This window comes from Hippopotamus amphibius, chromosome X, assembly GCF_030028045.1.
Source record: "Hippopotamus amphibius kiboko isolate mHipAmp2 chromosome X, mHipAmp2.hap2, whole genome shotgun sequence".
NCBI classification, from domain to species: Eukaryota; Metazoa; Chordata; class Mammalia; order Artiodactyla; family Hippopotamidae; genus Hippopotamus; species Hippopotamus amphibius.
The window spans coordinates 136,578,308-136,600,318 of record NC_080203.1 but is presented as its reverse complement, the minus strand read 5'-3'; the positions used below and the strand labels follow the sequence as shown (position 1 = coordinate 136,600,318).

The window sequence follows — 22,011 nt, the reverse complement described above, 5'->3', positions numbered from 1 at the left end:
AAAGTCAGCGACTTCAGGTACAGGAGGCGACCCTTGGCGGGCCCCATCTCATCGGCTGAAGGGCTCAAACGCAGAGAAGCGCCCGGTTTCCAGCCTGATGGGTTCAGACGTGGCGGGCCCCCAACGGCACGGGAGGCAGCTTGCAAGAAACCCGTCTGTATCCCGTGGGGTCTGCCTGGCCGCGGCACAGGGCCGTCCGCGCGCCTCCCACCTCACGCCCGGTGGACTGTCCCCCTGGCCTGGCCCCCCGTCCGGGGCGCCCCCGCCTACAGACCTGGAGGCTGGAGGCAAGAGTGGACGGCGGCTGAGGCCCCCTGTACCTCCAGGGGGCCCCAGCCCAGCCCAGCCGTCATCAGATGGACAGAACAGCATGGTAGCTATCTTCTTTTCTTTTGAAATTTTAAAAAGTTTATTGAAACAAAGTGTCCATTAGGCACTTTGCACATTTGTTTTGTTTTGTTTTAGAAACTGAATGTTTTTTCGGTTTCCTTCCTTCCTTTCTTCCTTTCCCTCCCGCCCTTCTTTCCTTCCTTGGAGACACCGCACAGCATGTGGGATCTTCGTTCCCAGACCAGGGATTGAACCCGTGCCCCCTGCCCTGGGAGCTCGTAGTCCTAACCACTGGACCGCCAGGGACGTCCCTACACACGTTGTTGGTTTTTTTTTTATGTTTGAAATCTAGTTTTTATTTTGATTTTATTTGTTCTTCTCTACCGAAAATATAAAATATGAATTAAAACCTTGGATGCTTACAAGCCAAGTGAATCACTTAGAGACATTACATCCTTTATTGGGAGACCCTGATCTGTGTACACTCACATAAGAAAAAATCACTCTGAGTTTGTGATTCCGTGGGAGGCACAGCTGTAACATAATGCTTGCATTTTAGACACACTTTTAAGATGTAAATCACTGGTTCCCAGATACCATGCACTTACTCCATACAGTTTACATCTACTATTCATTAAACATCAAAAACAATCACTAACAAGAATGCTGACAAACCAAAAGGGAAACAAAAGCAAATCCTTTCCCTCAATACCCCCCATTCTGACATTCGTTTCCTGAAACGTCCGCCTTTTTTTTTCTTTTTTACTTTCATGGCCTACACACCTTTTTTAAAAGACTATCTTTAATTGTATAACTGCATACACTTTTTAACTTTTTATTTTAAATTGGAGTACAGTTGATTAACAATGTTGTGTTAGTTGCAGATGTCCAGCAAAGTGACTCAGTCATACATACACCTGCAGCTACTGTTTTTCAAATTCTTTTCCCACTGAGGTTGCTCTAGACTGCTGAGCAGAGTTCCCGGAGGAACAGCACGGTATCTGTTTTAACGAGTAAGTGTTCTCAGTTCTGAGGCCGGGGGTCCTCTGAAGGGCAGGGCCCCACCCCGTGCTCCCCCAGCCCCTGCCCCTGGGGCCCCGCGCAGATGTGAAGGAGCAGCTCATGGGACTCGCGTGGGGACTCTGCAGGCCGTCTGCCGATAAGAGTTCTAAGACCACCCCTCCTCCACCCCACCCCCCACCCCGCCCCCCAGGTACCAGGGACTGAAAGTCTGGACCTTGGAGCCTTTCTCCACGCTTAGCTGCTATTTTCAATGGGAGAGAACGCTACTAAGATGCTCTGGCTGGTGGGGGTGGGGGGAGTTCTACTTCCTGTGCCCCAGGTCCTAAGTGTCTATGTGTATGCCTCTTGTACGAGGCGCAGCTTTGGGGGGCTTCCGCCAGGACCCCCCTTTCCTCCTTCTCACGGGAGCAAAGCTGTGTCTCCTGCTCTGGGGTCTTCTGAGCCCCTGCCCCTCTCGACCTGCTCAAGGACCACCCGTAGCACCCTCGGCCCTGAGAACATCCTCCAGAGCTCTGTGGGCCCAGCAAACCCACACGGTCACCCCTCATCCAACCTTTATTCCGTCTGCCATCTACTTCGCTCTGTGTGTCTTTCTGTCTCTGTATCTACCTACCCATCTATTTCTATCCATCACCTACGGCTCTCTCGCATCTATTAACCCCCATCTTCATCATAACCTATTCATCGATCCATCCATCGCCTACCTATTTATCTACCATCTGTCACCTGTGTGTGCATACATGTATCTATCATTCATCTACCTTTTTATTGTCTCTCTACTCATCTATCATTTAACCATTCACCACCTATCTATTATCTATTCATCCATCCCTCCATCTATCATGTTTTCATCCTCTAGCTAGCTAGCTACCTCTCCTTCTGTCATCTCTCTGTTCATCTGTCTACCTACCTATCTATCTACATACCTAAGCATCCAGCCATCAATCAAACGATCCATATCATCCACCTACCTACTCATCTCTTACCTGTCAATCATCTACCTGTATCTACCCCATCTCTTCATCACCACGTATCCATCTACGCACCTATTCATGTGTTTACCGTCTCCATTTGTGTACTGACCTCTGTATCTATCATATCTATCACCTATCTTCTTATCATCTCTCTACTCATCTATCATCTACCCCTCCACCCGTCTAGCATCCATCCATCCATCCATCCACCCATCATCTATTTATCTATCATCTATCTATCTCTCTAACATCTATCCATCTGCTTATCCTATTATCTGTTTATCCATCCATCTGTCGCCATCTACGTATCACCCATCTACCTACCTAGCTGTCTTTCTGTTCATCCGTCTCTCTACTTACCTATTTACATACCTATACATCCACCCATCAATCACCCAAACTATCCATCACTTATCCATCCACCCATCTACCTGTTTGTCCATTCATCCATGCATGTATCATCTATTTATCTATCATCTATCCATCCATCCAGGTACCTATCTGTCATCTCTATTACCAACTGATATGTATCCATCCATCCACCTCATCTGTCTGCCTATCTAAACAAATAAGTAAGAATACACAGATGTCCAGGCTGTACACACATAGGCACCCTATGGGCTCTTGCTCTGGAGAACCCTGGCTGATACAGGCCCTCTGAGCTCTGAGCCCATAAGGAAGTCTGTCTCCTAACACACACACACACACACACACACACACACGTTTCCTCCTTCCATCCATCCTCTGCTCCCGACCCTCTGGGGAAAAGCCATGTTCCCGGGGCAGAGGGATGGACGGTCTGTCCTCCCCACCTCGGCTCACAAGCCACCGTCACTCGGTGACTTGGTCCCGCCTGCAAAGCCACTGCAAAGACACCCAGGAAGTCCCCTCACCTCTGTCCGTCCTCTCCAGTAACCCCAGGGTCACGCAGACATCCAGCAACCACTCGGTCCCCGCCGCGGAGGCGTCGATCTCACGGGCGACGTCCACGGCCTCCAGCGGGCCTTGGTCTCTTAGCACATCAAACACTTTGAGCTTGCAAGCCGTGAACAGGGCCTGTCCGTGAAGAAGAGTTACAATTAGACATACGGGGTGACTTATCAATTGCTTTTCACTCCCACAGACTCCAAAGAGGGAGGGCAGGACTCCCAAGAATATCAAGCGCATCAAGGGAAACCTCTTCTGCAGACGAGAGTGGGTTTAAGGCTCTAAGTTGTACAAGCTTTGCTCCAGGTGAGAATCAAGCAGAGAAGCTGTCCCAGGCGAGAAAAACCAATGTGCTACCACCAAGGGCCGCGTGGTGTCCCCCAAAGGTTCCTATGTCGAGGCCCCGGGGCCCAGGACCTCAGGAGGAGACCACGTGGAGATGGGGTCTCTGCTCAGGACACACCCGCACATGACAGCATAGCCTCCCCGGAGCTCTCACCTCGTACCCCAGAAACCCCCAGGCACGAGCAAGGTGCTTCGGGAAAGTGCCTGACCTGAGCTGCATCTAGAACTGTGTGATTGACCTGGCAGAGGGGGTGACACTTGCTCCAAGACCCCCAACAGACCCCAGCTTGGTCAGCACGGTCAGCTGTTGGGAGACCTTTGTAAGAAGAGCCGTGTCACAGGAGGGTGGATGGGCAGATAGGTAGGTATGTACGTAGATGACAGACGACAGACAGGTGATAGACAGGTAGGTAGATAGGTGGACAGATAGATACATAGATAGATAAATACATAGATAAAGTAGATAGATATATAGATAGATGAAAGAGATAGATGATAGATGGATAGATACATGATAGATAGGTAAATGGGTGGATGAATGGATAGATAGGTACATAGATAGATAGAAAGATAGATAGATAGATGATAGATAGATAGATAGATAGATAGATAGATAGATAGATGATAGATACCAGCTAGATAGATGATAGACAGATACTAGATAGATACTAGATAGATAGATACCAGATAGACAGACAGATAGATAGATGATAGACAGATACCAGATAGATAGATAGATGATAGATAGATATAGATGATGGATGGATGGATGGATGGATGAAAGAGATAGATAATAAATGGATAGATAGATGATAGGTAAATGGGTGGATGAATGCATAGATAGCTAGATAGATAATAGATAGATACCAGATAGACAGACAGACAGATGATAGATAGATACTAGATAGACAGATAGATAGATACTAGATAGATACATAGATACATAGATACTAGATAGATAGATAGATAGATAGATAGATATTAGACAGATAGATACTAGATAGATAGATAGATACTAGACAGATAGATAGATACATAGATACATAGATAGATAGATACTAGATAGATAGGTAGATGATAGAGAGATATAGATGATGGATGGATGGATGGATGGAGAGATAGATGAAAGATGACAGACAGATAGATGATAGGTAGTGAATAGATAGATAGATAGATAGATAGATAGATAGATAGACACTAGATAGATAGATAGATAGATACATAGATAGATACTAGATAGATAGATAGATGATAGAGAGATATAGATGATGGATGGATGGATGGAGAGATAGATGAAAGATAGATGATAGACAGATAGATGATAGATAGGTACTGAATAGATAGATGATAGATAGATAGATAGATACTAGATAGATAATAGATAGATACTAGATAGATAGATAGATAGATAGATGATAGATAGATATAGATGATGGATGGATGGATGGATGAAAGAGATAGATGAAAGACAGATGATAGATAGGTACTAGATAGATAGATGATAGATAGATACCAGATAGATACTAGATAGATGATAGATAGATGCTAGATAGATAGATAGATAGATAGATAGATAGATAGATGATAGAGAGATATAGATGATGGATGGATGGATGAATGGATAGATGAAAGAGATAGACGATAGACAGATAGATGATAGATAGGTAAATGGGTGGATGAGTGGATAGACAGGCAGGCAGATGGTAATAATAATAATAGATGCAGATAGACAAGTGATAGCTATAGATGACACACAATCATGGACAGATGGACAGACAGGTGTGGAGATAGGGAGATGGACGATATGTACACAGACGATGGGATGAATGACAGACGACAGGTGGTAGGTGGATGGGAGAGTGGATGGGTGAGTGGATGGGTAGAAGAAGATAAAGACATACATGGTAATAACACAGATGGAGACATAGATAACATATAGAGGAATACAGATGATGAATCAATGATGGATAGGTAGACAGTCATAATCACCAGAGGCAGATACCAGCTGCAGAGAGACATGACAGATAAATAGGTGGGTGGACAGATAGATACAGATAGGGAGACAGAGACGGAGAGAGAGAAATGATAGGGAAATGGAAGGATGGACAGGGAGAGAAGACAGGTGATATAATAGCAGATCTAAAGAGAGGACAAGTAGCGTTACAGGGAGATAAGCGGGTGGATGGACAGAGAGATGATGCTTTCACAGACAGATAACGGTAGGCGTATGCACACTGGTGACAGATATAGGTAAATACAGGTACCAGACAGACAGATATAGACAGATAAATGATAGCTAGGTTAGCGGTGGATGCACAGAAGATAATGACAGATGGACAGATGGACAGACGACAGACATACAGACACAGATAACACACGGATGGATACAGATTGACTGATTAACAGATAAACGATAGAGAAACGGAGGGATGAGTGGACGGACAGGAGGCAGATGACAACGGCAGGAGATACAGGCAGAGCACAGGTATAAACAGACAGGTGACGGACATAGATCATGGATGGATGGATGGATGGATGGGGGACAGGTACCCGGGTAGACGGGCAATAACAGCCGTATACGCAGACTGATGACAGAGGTGACAGGTAGACGGATGATAAGCGACAGACAGACAGACGGGGGAAGCACAGCGCAGCCCTCCGCGCGCCAGCCTGCCGGGCTGCCGCAGGGCCGCCTGCACCAGCCTTTCCAGGTGGCTCAGAGCACCCGGGCGACAGCACAGCACAACCACCTGTCCTCGTCACAGAGGTGCCCCCTCCCGATGAAGCGGGGCCGGGGCAGACGGCGGGAGGTCAGGCCCCCAGACCTTCCCCATCCAGGGTCCCGCCTCTCCACGAGCCGCTGAGGCCGCCCCCTCGCAGGGCCCCGGCACCGGCAGGGCCGCCCCTGCTCGGACCCCTTGGGAGCCCGGAGCCGCTGGAGGGGCCTGGGTGGGGGGAGGGGGGAGGGCTGGGGCCAGCGAGTCACAGCCAGGCGGGGGCACAGGTGCGTCCACAGGCGAGGCGGTGGAGGATGGCTGGGTGGGCCGCTGCCCCACGCCCTCCCCATCCGGCCCCGGGCCTGGGGCTCCTCCGAAGGCGTCTGCGAGCCGCTGCCTGCCACGCGGACCCAGGGCAGCCTGCGGCCAAAGGGACCCGCTGGTTCCAGGAAGCCTGGAGCGGGGCCAGCCCTGCGTCCTCCTCGCCCAGGACACCCTCTGGCTGGGACGGCTGCCCGGGACCCCGAGGCCACAGGAGGACGAGGACACCCCCGCAACCCGGTGTGCCCTGCAGGCGGCGGGCGTCCCAGGGGCCGCGGTCCACCTGCTGCCCAGCCAGAGGGGCTGCGGGGCCCCCCGCGCCGAGGCATCCGCACCGTCAGTTCTGGCCCCCCATCCCCGGGCCGGGGATGCAGTGCGGGCCCCGGGCTGGGGTCACGTGAGCCCTGCTCACCTTCAGACACCCACAGTGACCCTGCCCTGCCCCCGCCGCTGGGCACAGAGCGCGGTTACGGGCTGAACAGTGGCCCCCAAAAGACAGGTTCACGTCCTGACCCCAGAATATGGGAGCAAGACCTTATTAGAAACAGGGTCTCTGCAGATGGGATGACGGGAAGGGTCTGAGATGAGGTCCTCCTGGAGGAGGGGGGCCCTACATCCCATGACAGGGTCCTTCTAAGACATAGAAGAGGAGACACAAACTCTGAGGAGAAGCCCCGTGAAGACGGAGGCAGAGATGGGAGGGAGACGGCCACCAGCCCAGGGACGCCTGGAGCCCCCAGACGCTGGAAGAGGCAGGAAGGACCCTCCCCTGGAGCCTCTGGAGGGAGCTCGGCCCTGGGACCCCTTGACCTCGGACGTCTGGTCCCCGGGATGGGGGAGGGTGGATGTCTGTGGTTTTAAGCCCCCACACGTTGGGGTCACACGGTCATGACCCACACAGGTACCTTGGATGCTTTGAAGCCGTCCATCAGCTCCAGGAGGCCGGTGGGGAACGGGGGCCGGCTCTGCGTCACCCCGTTAAGGTCCGCGTCCCATGTGCCCGGAGCCTGGGGCCGGCCTCCACCCGCCTCCTCGCCACCACGGCCGCCCCCGGTGCTCCGAGCCAGGACTGCGCCACCGCCCTCCGTGTCGCTCAGGTGCTCCAAGGAGTCGACGGCGGGGATGGAGTCGTGCTTGAGCCGCTGCAGGCCCTGCGGCCGGGGCAGGCTGTACAGCCGCACCAGCTCCTTGCAGAAGCGGTTCAGGGGGAAGCCCACGACGTTGAGGAAGTCCCCGCGCACGTACTCCACCAGCATCCCGCCCAGCGCCTGGATCCCGTAGCCGCCGGCCTTGTCCCTGTGTGGAGCGGGGTGTGGGGGGCACAGCAGGGAGGCAAGAGGGGAGAGGAGACGGAAGGGCACGTCAACCTTCCTGGGGCCAGCCCACCTGCAGCCGGGACCTCCGCAGGTAAGCCGCCGACCTCAGACCCGGGCGTCGGACCCGGGCGGCTGCCCCGTGGAGCGCCCAGCTCTGCGCCCGGATCCCAAGTCGTGCCTCAGTCCCGCCCGTGGGAGCCGACGAGGGGCACCTGGCGGCCCCTCGGGGAAGCCGCCCCCCACCCCAGGCCTGGTGCACGGCTCCCGGGGCCCTGCCGTCTCTCTTGGGGGGAGGGGCTTGCCGTCAAGGACCCAGGCCCCGGGCCGTGCCCTCTCGGCACCGGCATCCCTGTCCCTGGAGGTCTCTTCACGGGGTCCTCGGCCCAGCTCTGCCTGGGTGCTGCTTCTGAGGCCTCCTCACCGGGGGCGGGGGGCCCGTGAAGCCCCTCCGTCCACCCCGACTCCCCACCTCCCTCCACCCCCCCAGACCCAGGTCCATGCATCGACAGGGGCTGGGATCTGCGGTCCCCTCGGCGGTGAGGCCGCCCCCACGGCCCCCACGTCTGCGCCCACCCCCGACCCTCGCCCGGGCCCCTTCCTGGGGGAGAGCGAGATGGAGGGGCTGCCGTGCCCTCTGGATTGGCCTCTTGGTCCTGCTGCAGCCACGATGACGGGCGGCCTGCCCCGCCCCTGGTTTTCACCAGACACCCCGATACCCGGCAGCGCAGCTCTTGACACCCGGCACCACCCAGACCCCGGGCCCTGGCCCCTCACCATCACTGCGTCCTGGCACTGCCCGCCTGAGCCCCTCCCCCCACGGTAAACAGTGCAAGACACCCCTCTTACAGAACGCATGTCTGTGTCCCCCGAGAATTCCATGTGGGAATCTAACCTGCGAGGGGATGACTTCGGAGGCGGGGCCTTTGGGAGGTGAGGAGGTCGTGGGGGTGGAGCCCCCTCGATGGGGATTAATTCCCTCATAAAAGAGGCCCCAGAGAGCTCCCTCTACCTTTCCCTCCAGCTGAGAACACAGGCAGAAGACGCCGTCCACGAACCAGGAAGCAGCCTCCCCAGACACTAAACCTGGCCCCACCAGGATCTCAGATTCCAGCCTCCAGGACAGGGAGAAAGAAACGTCTCTTTACAAGCTCGCTGCCTGGGGCGCTTTGTTAGGACGCCAAGTGGACGAAGATGCCCCAGATCTGAGGCCCCCGTGAGGATTCAGTGACACAGGTGATGGTCAGGACAGGGCCGGGCCCACGGCCCACACCTCACCACCCTGCACTGGCGGCTCCCACACCCACCAGGAGGACATGCCGGGCAGGGCGGTCCTTTCCACAGCTGCTTCCCTGAGATCAACGCCCCAAGGGGACCCTTCCCCCCTGACTTTCCCCTGAACAGGCCTGAGACGGGCTTTAACCAGCAGAACGCAGGCTCGGACCCTTGGCCTCAGGAGCCCAGGGCACCTGAGCTCACCTCCCCACGGCTGTCAGCGCCCAGCCCCTCGCCAGGAAGCGACTGAGCCACATCCCAAGCAGACACGGGCGAGCTGGTCCCCGGGGCCCCGTCACACCCGTGGGGAGGCCACCGGCCGCCAGCTGCCGCCTGGCGGCGGGAGGGGGGTGAACCCGGTGAGGATGGAGAACGGGCTGAGCCTGTGACCTCGACAAGACTGCTGCCCGGACCCGGCAGGCTTCGGGCCGGTCAGTGTGACCCTTGGGTCTCGGTGACCTCTGCCTTCCAGGGGCCCGCCCCGGCCGGCCCGCTGTCACGGGACTGCGCACGGCGCCCTGGGAAGGCCGGCTGCCCCATCGGAGCAGCCTCAGGACAGGGAGCCCTTGGAAGGCCCCCCGGCGGCACCGCGCTGCCCGGCCCTGGGGCACCGGGCCCGTGGGGCGCCCAGACCCCCAACGCGGGCTCGGCCGCGCACCCCGCGCATCTCCGCCCACGGCGGGGCCTCCGCGCCGCAGCTCCGCACCCACGCACATGGGCTCCCCGCTGTCGATGTACTCCCACAGCAGCTCCTCCGACAGCTCCGAGAACTTCACCACCGTCTCCTCGTAGAACTCCCACACCTCCGTGTCCAGCTGGCCGCCTGCAAGGAGGGCCCCGCGGTGAGGGCAGGCGGCGCTGCCGGGCCCCCACGTCCCGGGTGCGAGCCGCTGCGCGCGGGCCTGAGCGCCGCGCGCGATTCCCGCACGCTCGTTAATGGGGCGGGAGGGGAGAGGCTTCCTTTCGGACAACGGAAAAACAGAGAGGGGATAAAAGAGAACACAGGCCGAAGAACGGGCAAGCAGGGGAAAAAGCTGCGGCCCGCAGAGCCTCTGCCGTCTGGGCCCAGGCGTGCGGGGGCCCTTAGCACAGAAGAGCGCTGCGGGCTGCGCGGGGCTCCCTGCTGTGCGGCTGGAAGTGCCGCGCGCGCACGGCACGCGGACACGCAGAGCGGCCACTCCTGCCGGTTCTCCACACCAGCCGTCCTGGGGCGAACGGTGCCCCCTGAACGTCACGTCCTCTGGAAACCTCAGAACGGGACCTTATGAGGAAACAGGGTCTCTGCAGAGGTGATGACGGGAAGGGTCTGAGACAAGGTCCTCCTGGATGAGGGGGGCCCTGCATCCCATGACAGGGTCCTTGTAAGACACAGAAGAGGGGAGACACAGACACAGAGGAGAAGCCCCGTGGAGACGGAGGCAGAGACGGGAGGGAGGCGGCCACCAGCCCGGGGACGCCTGGAGCCCCCAGAAGCTGGAAGAGGCAGGAGGGACCCTCCCCCGGAGCCTCTGGAGGGAGCTCAGCCCTGGAACACCTTGACCTCAAAACAGGACCTTAGTTGGAAACAAGGTCTCTGCAGATGTGATGAAGGGAAGGGTCTGAGATGAGGTCCTCCTGGATGAGAGGAGCCCTACATCCAATGACAGGGTCCTTGTAAGACACAGAAGAGGGGAGACACAGACAGAGGAAAAGCACCATGAAGATGGAGGCAGAGACGGGAGGGAGGCGGCCACCAGCCCAGGGACGCCTGGAGCCCCCAGACGCTGGAAGAGGCAGGAAGGACCCTCCCCTGGAGCCTCTGGAGGGAGCGCAGCCCTGAGACACCTTGACCTCAGACGTCTGGTCTCCAGCACGGTGGGAGGATGGACGTCTGTGGTTTCAAGCCCCCGGGGTGAAGGAATCTCACTGTCCAGCCACTGCTTTCTCCCCAAAGAGCACAAGTTACAGTCCAAGAGGGACTGAGAGGGTCAGAGGAAGCCCATCGCTAATTAGCAGACGTGGGCTCACCGGTCCGTGGGACGTGCTCAGGGAGCCCAAGAGCCCACGCTCAGTGTCAGGGTCCTTCCTGCACATAAAATCTCTTTTAAGGAGCTTTAAACATTGTGCATTAAAAAAAAGAAAACAAAACCCCCTTTGGGACGTCCCTGGCGGTCCAGTGGTCATGACGCCACGCTTCCACTGCAGGGGGCGTGGGTTTGATCCCTGGTCGGGCAACGAAGATCCCACAAGCCACAAGGCCCGGCCAAAAACCAAACAAACAAGAAAAAGCCACACACACACACACACACACACACACACACACACACACACACACACACACACACAGAGAAAACCCCTTTCCGTCACGGCACAGCTAACCTTCGCCAATAGGCGACAAACCCCTTCCCCTTCCAGGCCCAGGACATCAAAGGACGCATCTGGGCGGTGGAGCTGGACGGGGTTTTATGACGGCCCCCACCCTGCGGCGTGGTCTCCATCGGGTGCTCAGGGTGAACCCCAAGATGTGCATGTGGGTCCCCAAGTTTCCCAGGCAGGACGGGAGGGCGGGCTTGGGTACACGCGAAGACAGAGACGCCGCCGCAGGCCCGGGTCACCGAGGACCCCTGGCTCCCCGCACCACGGCCCCGACTCCCAGGAGGGGGCGGAGGGGGCCGGGGTACCTTTGCTGCAGCAGTGGACGATGGCCACGCCCGTGAACACGCTGTGCTCCTTCCCGTTCAGCCTGCAAGACACGACCGGGCCCCACGGGCGACTGTGTGGGGTCTCCCGATAGAGCGCGACCGCCCACCCGGCACGGGCCCCCCGGCCACCCGCGGCCACGCCGCCTGCAGGGAAACCGTGCGGGAGCGCTCCCAGAGCGGAGGCGGAGGGGTGGCCGGGGCCGTCTCTCGGGGCGGAGCAGGAAGCGCCCGGGGCCCCGGCAGGAGGCACCGGCCGTGCGCGGGGCCCGGACCCGGGCCGCTCTCGGCCGGCTCTGCGTCGGGTCGCCGTGCTGTGCTGCGCACGGACGCACGGCGCGTCCCAGCCGCGGAGAGCCCCTGAAGGTGCGGGACGGTGCGGCCCGCCCGGGGGGCCGGGCTCCGGGTCGCCGCGAGGAGCTCAGGGGCGCTGGGCTCCTGGGGAACCGGCTCCGGTGGAGGCAGGAAGAGAAGGGGCCAGAGATGCGGGATCCCGGGACGGGCCCGTGAGGGGGTAAGGCAGCACAGACAGCCAAAGTTCAAGGGCACCGGTCGTCCTCCGACCTCCGTCAGGAGGGGCTGCCGGCGGGAGACGCGGGAGGGGCCGCACGGACCCCGCCACCCCCTCTCCCGGGGACGCTCGGCCCCGCCACCCGCCCGGCCCGGGCTCCGTCCGAGGACGCGGGGCTGCCTCCCGCAGGACGGCCGGCACCCACCCACCTGGACAGCATGCGGTAGGCGTCCTGCTTGTCCACCGGCTTCTCCAGGATGAGCCCGGCCGCCGCCTGCGAGACACGGGGAGGCGGGGAGGGAGGGCGGGCGGGCGTCGTTTCCACTCCCTAAGCGGCGCTGGGCAAGCTGCATTCTCCGCGTTTCACATCCTTTTTTTTTTTTTTTTTTTTTAAAGTTCAGGTGAGATCTGTATAACGTGAAACTCATCCTCTTATAGGAAACCGTGGGGAATAGCCCCAGTGTTGGGTGAGGACCGCCGCTGAGTTCCGGAACTTCTTCATCCCCGGCAACACCCCGGCCCCACCAGCTGTCATTCCCCATCCCCCTCCCCAGCTCCCGACACTCCCAGCCCACTGTCTGCGGATTTGCCGGCCCTGGACGTTTCCTGTAAACGGAAGCACACACTGCCTCGTTCTGTGTCTGCGTCTGTGTCCTCTCCCTGAACCTCGCGCTTTAAAATTCCTCCACGCCGTAGCCTGAGTCAGAGTTTCGTGCCTGTTCCTGGCTGCATGCTATTCCACTCTGTGGCTAGACCCCCGTGCTGTGTATCCATCCTTCCACGGGGGGATATTTGGGCTGTTTCCACCTTCTGGCTGTTGCGAATAACACTGTGAATATCCACCTACAAATTTTGGCTGGAACACCTATTTTCAATTCTTTGGGGCGTACAGCTAAGAGCAGATGTCTTAGCTGGGGCTGCCAGAGAGCAGTACCGCCGGGGCGGCTTAAACAGCAGGCAGGTATATCCCCCAGTCCTGGAGGCTGGAATGTGAGACCCAAGTGGCAGCAGGCCTGGTTCCTCCTGCGGCCTCTCTCCCGGGCGTGGAGGCAGCCGTCTCCTCCCTGTGTCCTCACAGGGCCGTCCCTCTGTGTGTGTCTGTGTCCTGACCTCCTCTTCTTATAAGGACCCCAGTCCTATGGGATCAGGACCCACCCTCGTGACCTCATGTGACCTCCATCCCCTCTTTAAAGACCCCGTCTCCAAATTCAACTGCATTCTGAGGTCCTGGGGGCTAGGACTTCAACATAAGAATTGGAGGCGGGGGGGGGGGGGGGGGGGGGGGGGGGGGGGGGGGGGGGGGGGGGGCACAGGTCAGTCCACAGCAGAGCTGCTGGCTCTTATAGTAATTCTTTGATTACCATTTTGAAGAACCTGCACTGTTCACTTTTTTACTTCCAGGTAGAAATAGCCTTAACCATGAACCAGAAATGGTATCTGATTCTCACCTGCACACAGGTGGGTCCCATCTACCTGGCCTGCACAGAAAGACATGCCACGTGAGGGCAAGGCAGACTCGAGATCACCCCATTTGGCATTTTCCAACCCTGGACTCTTCTTTTTTTTTTAAATCAAGGTACAATTGATTTACAATATTGTGTCAGTTTCAGGTGTATAGCAAACTGATTCAGTTATATAGATATTTTAGATTCTTTTTTCCATTATAGGTTATTAGAAGATGTTGAATATAGTTCCCTGTTCTACACAGTAACCCCAGACTCTTTCAATGTCCAAATAGGTGGTCCCTCGCCTGGAGACCATGGTGGTACCTGGCACCTTGTTACCTAGCAACAAGGCCCAGCGTCCCCAGGAGATGCCTGTCATCAGGCCAGCCAAGGTCTCAGACAGAGGGTTGTCACCGGCTTGGCAGAGCTGCTGTACCGACCACTGTGCGCTTCCACCAAAAAGCCCCACTCTCAGTGGCCAAAACCCCTGTCTTGGGGAGAACCATTTCCCCCCAAAACACATGCCAAGGTCCTGACGCCTGGCCCCACGAACAGGACACTATTTGCTAATAGGGTCTTTGCAGATGTAAAAAAATGTAAGATGAGGTCGTACTGGAGTAGGTGGGCCCTCACCCGTGATGACCGGAGTCCTTATAAGAAGAAGGAAACTGGGACACAGAGGAGAAGCCTCGTGAAGACGGAGGCAGACACGGGAGGGAGGTGGCCACCAGCCCAGGGATGCCCAGGATTGTGGGCAAACCGCCAAAGCCGGGAGAGAGAGAGAGAGAGCGAGGCCTGGGACGGATTCTCCCCTAGGCCTTCCAGAAGGAACCTGCCTTGCCGACGCCTTGATTTTGGTCACCAGGGACACGCCCGCCACACGGAGAGCCAGAGAGCAGACTCACCACGATGGTGTCTGCTCCGATGACCACGTCAGGGGCCCGCAGGTCCTTCTGCAAGAAATGCAGACTCAGCTTTAGAAAGGACGGGCTCGCACGTCTCACACACTTTCATGCCACGACGCACGTGAAACAGCACTGCCGCGTACTCACGCATCCAGTCTCGCTTGGGAAAGCAAGACTTGAGCGTCTTCAACACACCAAGCAAGGAAGACGGGGCCCCAAGACGTACATCGGAAACCTGCCTGCAACCGTGTGCTCTGGCTGCACTTAAACACTAACTTTTCCACAGCCGGAAATCACTCGATGTTCTTTTGTTTATACCAATACTTCTCATAGTACTAACCAGAATGCATGTGTCACAGTGTGTTGATTGCAACTAGATAGTACTGTAACACCCACTAACAGGTAAGCTATTGGTATATTAACTCTGTATCATAAATGACAGTATTATATTAATTGGTATATTATATAGTAACACACAGCAATAGAGAAGCTGCATTAATTGTATATCATAAATGACACTGTTACATTACTGACAAGAGTACATTATATAGTAACACCTAGTAATAGATAAGGTACATGAATTCTATGTCGTGACACTGTTATGTGAATTGCAATTGTATGTTATATAGTAACACTCACAGTAGTGCAGAGGCTGTATTACTTCTATGTCACAAATGATGCTGTTATATTAAATACTATCGTATATTACATAGCAACACTTAGTAACAGATAAGCTACATTAATTCTACATCACAAATGATGCTGTTGTATTACTTACAATAGCATATGACACGGGAACAGCTAGTAATAGATCAGGTAGATCAATTCTTTCTCGTAAATGATACTGTGCTATGAACTGCAAATAGTCTGTTACACACTAGCAAAGCAATAGATAAGCTGCGTTGGATAAACGATAAACTATCCCATGAATTACAAGAGTGTACCACACAGGGACCCTCAGCCACAGAGAAGCTAGACCAATGGTGTGCTGTGAATGGCTCTTGTTTATACCACGTATGTTTAAAACCTGGAGACGCCCTCCCAGCAGAAGTCCCAGGAAGAAGCGGGAGCAGACGCCCTCACCTGGTGCATCCTGCCGGCCACCTCCAGGGCCTTCTGCTTGGCCGTTTCCACGGCGTACGCGTACGGGCTGGCGAACGAGGCCTTGTGCAGCTTCTCTTTGAACCTGGAAGGGACCACCTCGAACCTGAGGCCCTGGAACGGGACAGAAGGGGTCGGGAGGATTGAGGGGAGGAACCCGAGGATGCTGTCGGGGACCTGGCCTTTCCCTGCGCAGCCCAGCCCTTCCCTGACGATCTGGTCTACGCACTGGCCGCTGAGCACGGGCCAACTCCCGGCTGCAAGGGCTGCGGGACTTGCGGGGGACGCGGGGACGCTGGCGGGAAGACCTCTGTGCACACAGAGGCCAGCAGGGCCACACTGATCGGGAAGCTGAGGCTGCAGCCCCGAGGGGTCCAAGGGCTCCCAGAGTCCCGCAGGTTCACCTCCACAGGGGTCAGACTACTGAAATGACCCTGCCTGCAGGAAAGGTCACTTCAACGTGGTCTCCTAACACGTGCCACCAGGCAGCACCTGCCTGGGTCACGGACACCCAGAGTGGGGTGTGGATGGGAACGCGGGTCTTGCCCACAGAGGCTAAAACTCCATCCGCACTGGGACCCCCGCCGAACACCCAGCTGGCTCTTACCTTCCCTGCACCCCAGCCCTCTCCCCACCTCTCCCCTCCGTCAGGGACCTCCTGAACCCCCAGCTCTCCCTGGACCACTCCGTGAGCCCCCCTTGGTTGTGTACATGCCAGCCCTCCCCCTGGAGGTACACACAGCACCCCTCACTGGGTACCCACCCCTCTTCTTCCTCCCCCGCCCAGGCAGGGCCTCCTCCACTCCCCTCTCCCCCACCCTCCCCCACCACACAGTACAGCCCCCCGGCCCTCCCCCTGGAGGTACAGACAGCACCCCTCACTCGGTATCCACCCCCAGCCCAGCCCACTCCCCCCGCAACCCCAGGCAGGGCCTCCTGGCCTCTGTCTCCCCCTAAGGCTAGTATCCCCCAGGGCCCCCAGATAGGACCCCCCGTCACAACCCAGCCCCCTCCAGGGGCTCTGTCCCCTCCCTCCCCCCTCCCAGCGCCTGGACAGACCCAGCGGAGGCACGCACACCTGGCCTCCGCCTGAAGCCCCACACACCGCGGCCAGCACATCACCAGGTCACCAGGCCCTGGCCGGAAGACGCTGACCCCAGATCAGGGCGACCCCTGCTTCCCCCAGCCCGCAGGCCTAGACCCCCGTCACTAGGGTCCTGCCCCCTGGTTATCTCAAGGCGCCAGCCTTGCAGACCCCAGACCCCCAGTCACTAGGCCCCCACCGCGCAGCCCCCAGCCCTGCTCACCAGATTCCCCGTCACAAGGCCTCTGCCCTCTGACCCTGGACCTTGGAGCTTGTCACTAGGTCCCACTGCTAAGCCCAGGCCTTCACACACCCACCACCACTGGGTCCCGGCCCTGCAGACCGACCAAACCCCCCGCGTCCCCAGCCCCGCCCCTGCCCCCGACTACGCGCAGGTCACGAGGACCCTCGGTCACTGGTCTCGGCCACCAGACGCTGGTCCCCTCTCCCCCAGCACTAGACACTCCCAGTCACCAGGCCTCAGCCCTGCAGCCCCCAGCCCTGCTCACCAGACCCCCAGTTACCAGGCCTCTGCCCTCAGACCCTCGGAGCCTGTCACTAGGTCCCACTGCTAAGCCCAGGCTTGCACGCAACCCACCGCCACGGGGATCCCGCCCTGCAGACCAACCAGCCCCCGCCCCGGCCCCTACCCCCAACCAAGCCCAGGTCACGAGGACCCTCAGGCCCTAGTCTCCGGACACCAGACCCTGGTGCCCCCCTCCCCATCACCAGACACAGGCAGTAAGTAGGCCCCGGCTCTGCAGACACCCCCCAGCCCGGCCCCAGCTAAGTCCTGGTCCCCAGCCCCCGGGTCCCCAGCCCCCGCGTCCCCACCCCCCGGTCCCCAGCCCCCGTGTCCCCAGCCCCCGGGTCCCCAGCCCCCGCGTCCCCACCTCCCTGGTCCCCAGCCCCCGCGTCCCCAGCCCACGGGTCCCCAGCCCCACCCCCCCGCGTCCCCAGCCCCCCGGGTCCCCATCTAAGTCCTGGTCCCAGCCCCCCGGGTCCCCAGCTAAGTCCTGGTCCCCGGCCCCCCGGGTCCCCAGCCCCCCGCGTCCCCAAGCCCCCCGGGTCCCCAGCTAAGTCCTGGTCCCAGCCCCCCGGGTCCCCAGCCCCCCGCGTCCCCAGCCCACGGGTCCCCAGCCCCACCCCCCCGCGTCCCCAGCCCCCCGGGTCCCCAGCCCCCCGCGTCCCCAGCCCACGGGTCCCCAGCCCCACCCCCCCGGGTCCCCAGCCCCCCGCGTCCCCAAGCCCCCCGGGTCCCCGGCCCCCCGGGTCCCCCGCCCCCGCGTCCCCAGCCCCCCGCGTCCCCGGCCCCCGGTCCTGCAGACCGCGGCCCAGGCCGGGCCCAGGCCCTCACCGCGTTGCTGAGGATCTCCTGGCGGCGCGGGGACGCGCTGGCCAGCACCACGCGCTGCTGCTGCAGCTTCCGGATCACCGGGCACAGCACCATGTCGCCGCCGCCGCCGCCCCCACCCGCGCCCGGGTCCGCGCGGCCCACGCCGCGCGCCCGGCCAAGCGCACAGGGCACCCCGGCCCCGCCCCTCCCCCAACCAGGCCCCGCCCCGGCCGCTGGAGCCCCGCCCCGGCCCCGGCCCCGCCCCTCCCGGAAGGACGGTCCTGCTCCGGCGCCGCCGCGGCCCCGGCTCCGCCCCCAACGAGGCCACGCCCCCGCCCAGGCCCCGCCCCTCCTCCAAGGACGATCCTGCTCCGGCGCCGCTTCCGGGCCGGCCGCGAACGAGGTCCCGCCCCACCCACGAAGCCACGCCCCCATGCTCGCCCCGCCCCCGCCCGGCAGCCCCGGAAGCAAGCTGGGGCCCTGGACGAGAGGGCGGGGCCCCGAACCCGGAGGCCGCGGGGTACCTTGGGAGCACTGAGTGGGGGACGGGGTAGAAAAATGGGGTGTCCGTGAGAATCGGTAGAGGGGTCCCCGGGGCGCGGTGGGGAGAGGAGATGGGGGCCCCCGGGGCGCGGTGGGGAGAGGAGATGGGGGCCCCCCGGGGCGCGGTGGGGAGAGGAGATGGGGGCCCCCGGGGCGCGGTGGGGAGTGGAGATGGGGGCCCCCGGGGCGCGGTGGGGAGAGGAGATGGGGGCCCCCGGGGCGCGGTGGGGAGAGGAGATGGGGGCCCCTGGGCGCGGTGGGGAGAGGAGATGGGGGTCCCCTGGGCGCGGTGGGGAGAGGAGATGGGGGCCCCTGGGCGCGGTGGGGAGAGGAGATGGGGGCCCCCGGGGCGCGGTGGGGAGAGGAGATGGGGGCCCCCGGGGCGCGGTGGGGAGAGGAGATGGGGGCCCCCGGGGCGCGGTGGGGAGAGGAGATGGGGGCCCCCGGGGCGCGGTGGGGAGAGGAGATGGGGGCCCCCGGGGCGCGGTGGGGAGAGGAGATGGGGGCCCCCGGGGCGCGGTGGGGAGAGGAGATGGGGGCCCCCGGGGCGCGGTGGGGAGAGGAGATGGGGGCCCCCGGGGCGCGGTGGGGAGAGGAGATGGGGGCCCCCGGGGCGCGGTGGGGAGAGGAGATGGGGGCCCCCGGGGCGCGGTGGGGAGAGGAGATGGGGGCCCCCGGGGCGCGGTGGGGAGAGGAGATGGGGGCCCCCGGGGCGCGGTGGGCGTGGGTCACTTGTAGGCTTCAGCGCTACTGCTGTTTGGGGCGGGACCGTTGGTTTTCATGGGGCTGCCCCCGGGGGTTGCGGGCTATTTAGCGGCATGTCTGCTTTCTGTCACTAGATGGAAGTGGCTGCCCTCCCAGTTGTCACAGCCGAGCGTCTGCGCACGTCGTGTCCGCTGGGGGACTGAAGAGCCCCTCTCTGTGTGCCAGGGCTATAGAGGACTAGATCCGCAGATAGATAGGCGATAGATAGATACATGATACCTAGATAGATGTAGATGATAGATATAGATGATAGACAGATGATAGATAGATATAGATGATAGGTAGACGATAGATAGATGATATGTGATAGAGAGATGACAGATGGTAGGTAGATGATAGATGGATATAGATAGATAAAAGGATGATAGATAGATGATGATCCATAGGTAGATTAGAGAGATGGATGGATGGATAGACAGACAGGTAGTAGATAGATAAAAAGAGAGGTAAGACAGTAGATAGATGACAGATGATAGATGATAGATACATAGAAAGAAAGATAGATACATTATAGATAGATACATGATAATGATAGGTAGATGGCTAGATGATTGATAGGTAGATTATGGGTTGATGATAGATTATAGCTACATGATAGATGATAGATAGATTAGATAGATAGATAGATAGATAGATGGATGATAGATTATGGGTAGATGATAGATAGATGATAGATTAGGGGTAGATGATAGATACATAGATCATAGATACATAGATACATAGATTGATTATAGCTACATGATAGATATAGATAGATGATAGATAGATGATACATAGATGATAGATAGATAGGTGTAGATAGATAGACAGATGATAGAGATATCTATAGACAGATAGACAGAGCCTTTGATGCTAAGACAGCATTTCTCAGCCTCAGCGCTACTGACTCAGGGGCTGTGTGACTCTCTGATGTGGGGCATCCTGTGCACGGTGGGGTGTGGGGCAGCGTCCCTGGTCTCCACCCACCACGTGCCAGGAGCACCCCCTCCCCGCAGGGCTGACAAGCAACAGGACCCCTGCCTAATACATACCACACGTATATAAACTAAGATATCTATGTGGATGTAGATGCACGTGTGTCTGTGTATATACATGTGGTACGTCGTGGTGTATGGTATACATCACTGTGACTTCCTGCTATGTTTTCCTAGCATCACCCTGTCCCATTGTCTCCCCTCAACCTTCTGTGCTGGGGGATCCCCCACGAGGCGTGAGATGGTGGTGCAAACCAGGTCCCCGTGCACCCAGCCCCCCAGGTCCCCACCCTGACCCCCCTCTTGGTTAACCCACCCGAGACGTGACCACCCCCCAGCAAACCCCTCCACAGTGCGCTCTGATTCACCTTGTGGACTCACCCTGCCCCAGACTTTACCCGTTTTGGGGGAGTCATTTTCTGACTGGTTGAACGTTACGTTTCCCTCAAGTGTCTAGACTTAGAAATAATTCTCCTTCTCCTTCCTCTTCTTCCTCTTCTTTTATTATTATTATTATTTTAAGTTTAATTTTTTTTTCTCTAATTTTTGAAATTTTGGCTGCATTGGGTCTTCGTTCCTGCTCCTGCGCTCTCTCTAGTTGTAGAGAGCAGGAGCTACTCTTCGTTGCGGTGCGCAGGCTTCTCAGTGCAGTGGCTTCTCTTGTTTCCGAGCACGGGCTCTAGGCACGCGGGCTTCAGGAGTTGCAGCATGCGGGCTCACTAGTTGTGGTTCACAGACCCTAGAGCACAGGCTCGGTCGTTGTGGCGCAGGGGCTTAGTTGCTCTGCGGCATGTGAGATCTTCCAGGTCCAGGGATGGAACCCGTGTCCCCTGCACTGGCAGGCAGATTCTTAACCACTGCGCCACCAGGGAAGTCCTCTGTTATTATTATTATTTCTAATTCTAGGCATTTCAAGGAAACATAAAGTTCAGCAAATCGGGAAGCATTTTATCACTGAATCATCTTGCCCTGGGCAATGACAATGAGCGCTTAGCTGGAAAGGTCAGGACCGAGGCGTAAGTCTCTGCTTTCAAACTGCACTCCAGAAAAAGTGTCAAACTGCCCTCCCTCCAGCCAAGTTTGAGACACCTGGACCGTTTCTCCTCTGCAGACGCTGTTGTCACTGAATTGTATCTGGATGAAATCATCGGAGGAGCTATTGCAGAGGCAAACTCGAAAACCATTTAATGAAGGATCAGTATTTTTGAGAGCCCAACCCTGTGTGGCGTTGGCATAAACTCTCCTGTGATGGGGTCAATTCCCCCCCCGGGGGGGTGGTGGGATGAATTGGGAGATTGGGGTTGACATATACACACTAATATGTATAAAATAGCAACTAATGAGAACCTGCTGTATAGCACAGGAAAGTCTACTTCACTTTCCTGTACAGTAGAAACTAACACAATGTTGTAAAACAACTATACCCCAATAGAAAGAAAGAAAG

At 58.1% G+C, this 22,011-nt stretch overlaps 1 protein-coding gene across 2 annotated transcripts in view; it reads right to left on the bottom strand.

Moving 5' to 3' along the window:
* ASMTL (acetylserotonin O-methyltransferase like) overlaps nt 1-18,491 on the bottom strand; it is a 28,921-nt gene extending 10,430 nt beyond the window's left edge. For both annotated transcript variants that reach the window (XM_057717922.1, XM_057717923.1), the window contains exons 1-8: nt 18,307-18,491; nt 15,848-15,979; nt 14,765-14,812; nt 12,624-12,688; nt 11,886-11,947; nt 9,940-10,048; nt 7,543-7,933; nt 3,221-3,383 (exon numbers count right to left, since the gene is read on the bottom strand). In XM_057717922.1, coding sequence (XP_057573905.1) covers nt 3,221-3,383; nt 7,543-7,933; nt 9,940-10,048; nt 11,886-11,947; nt 12,624-12,688; nt 14,765-14,812; nt 15,848-15,979; nt 18,307-18,399 — 1,063 coding nt within the window. In that variant the 5' untranslated portion in view covers nt 18,400-18,491. The remainder of the gene's footprint in view (nt 1-3,220; nt 3,384-7,542; nt 7,934-9,939; nt 10,049-11,885; nt 11,948-12,623; nt 12,689-14,764; nt 14,813-15,847; nt 15,980-18,306) is intronic.
* Nucleotides 18,492-22,011: the final 3,520 nt, after the last annotated feature.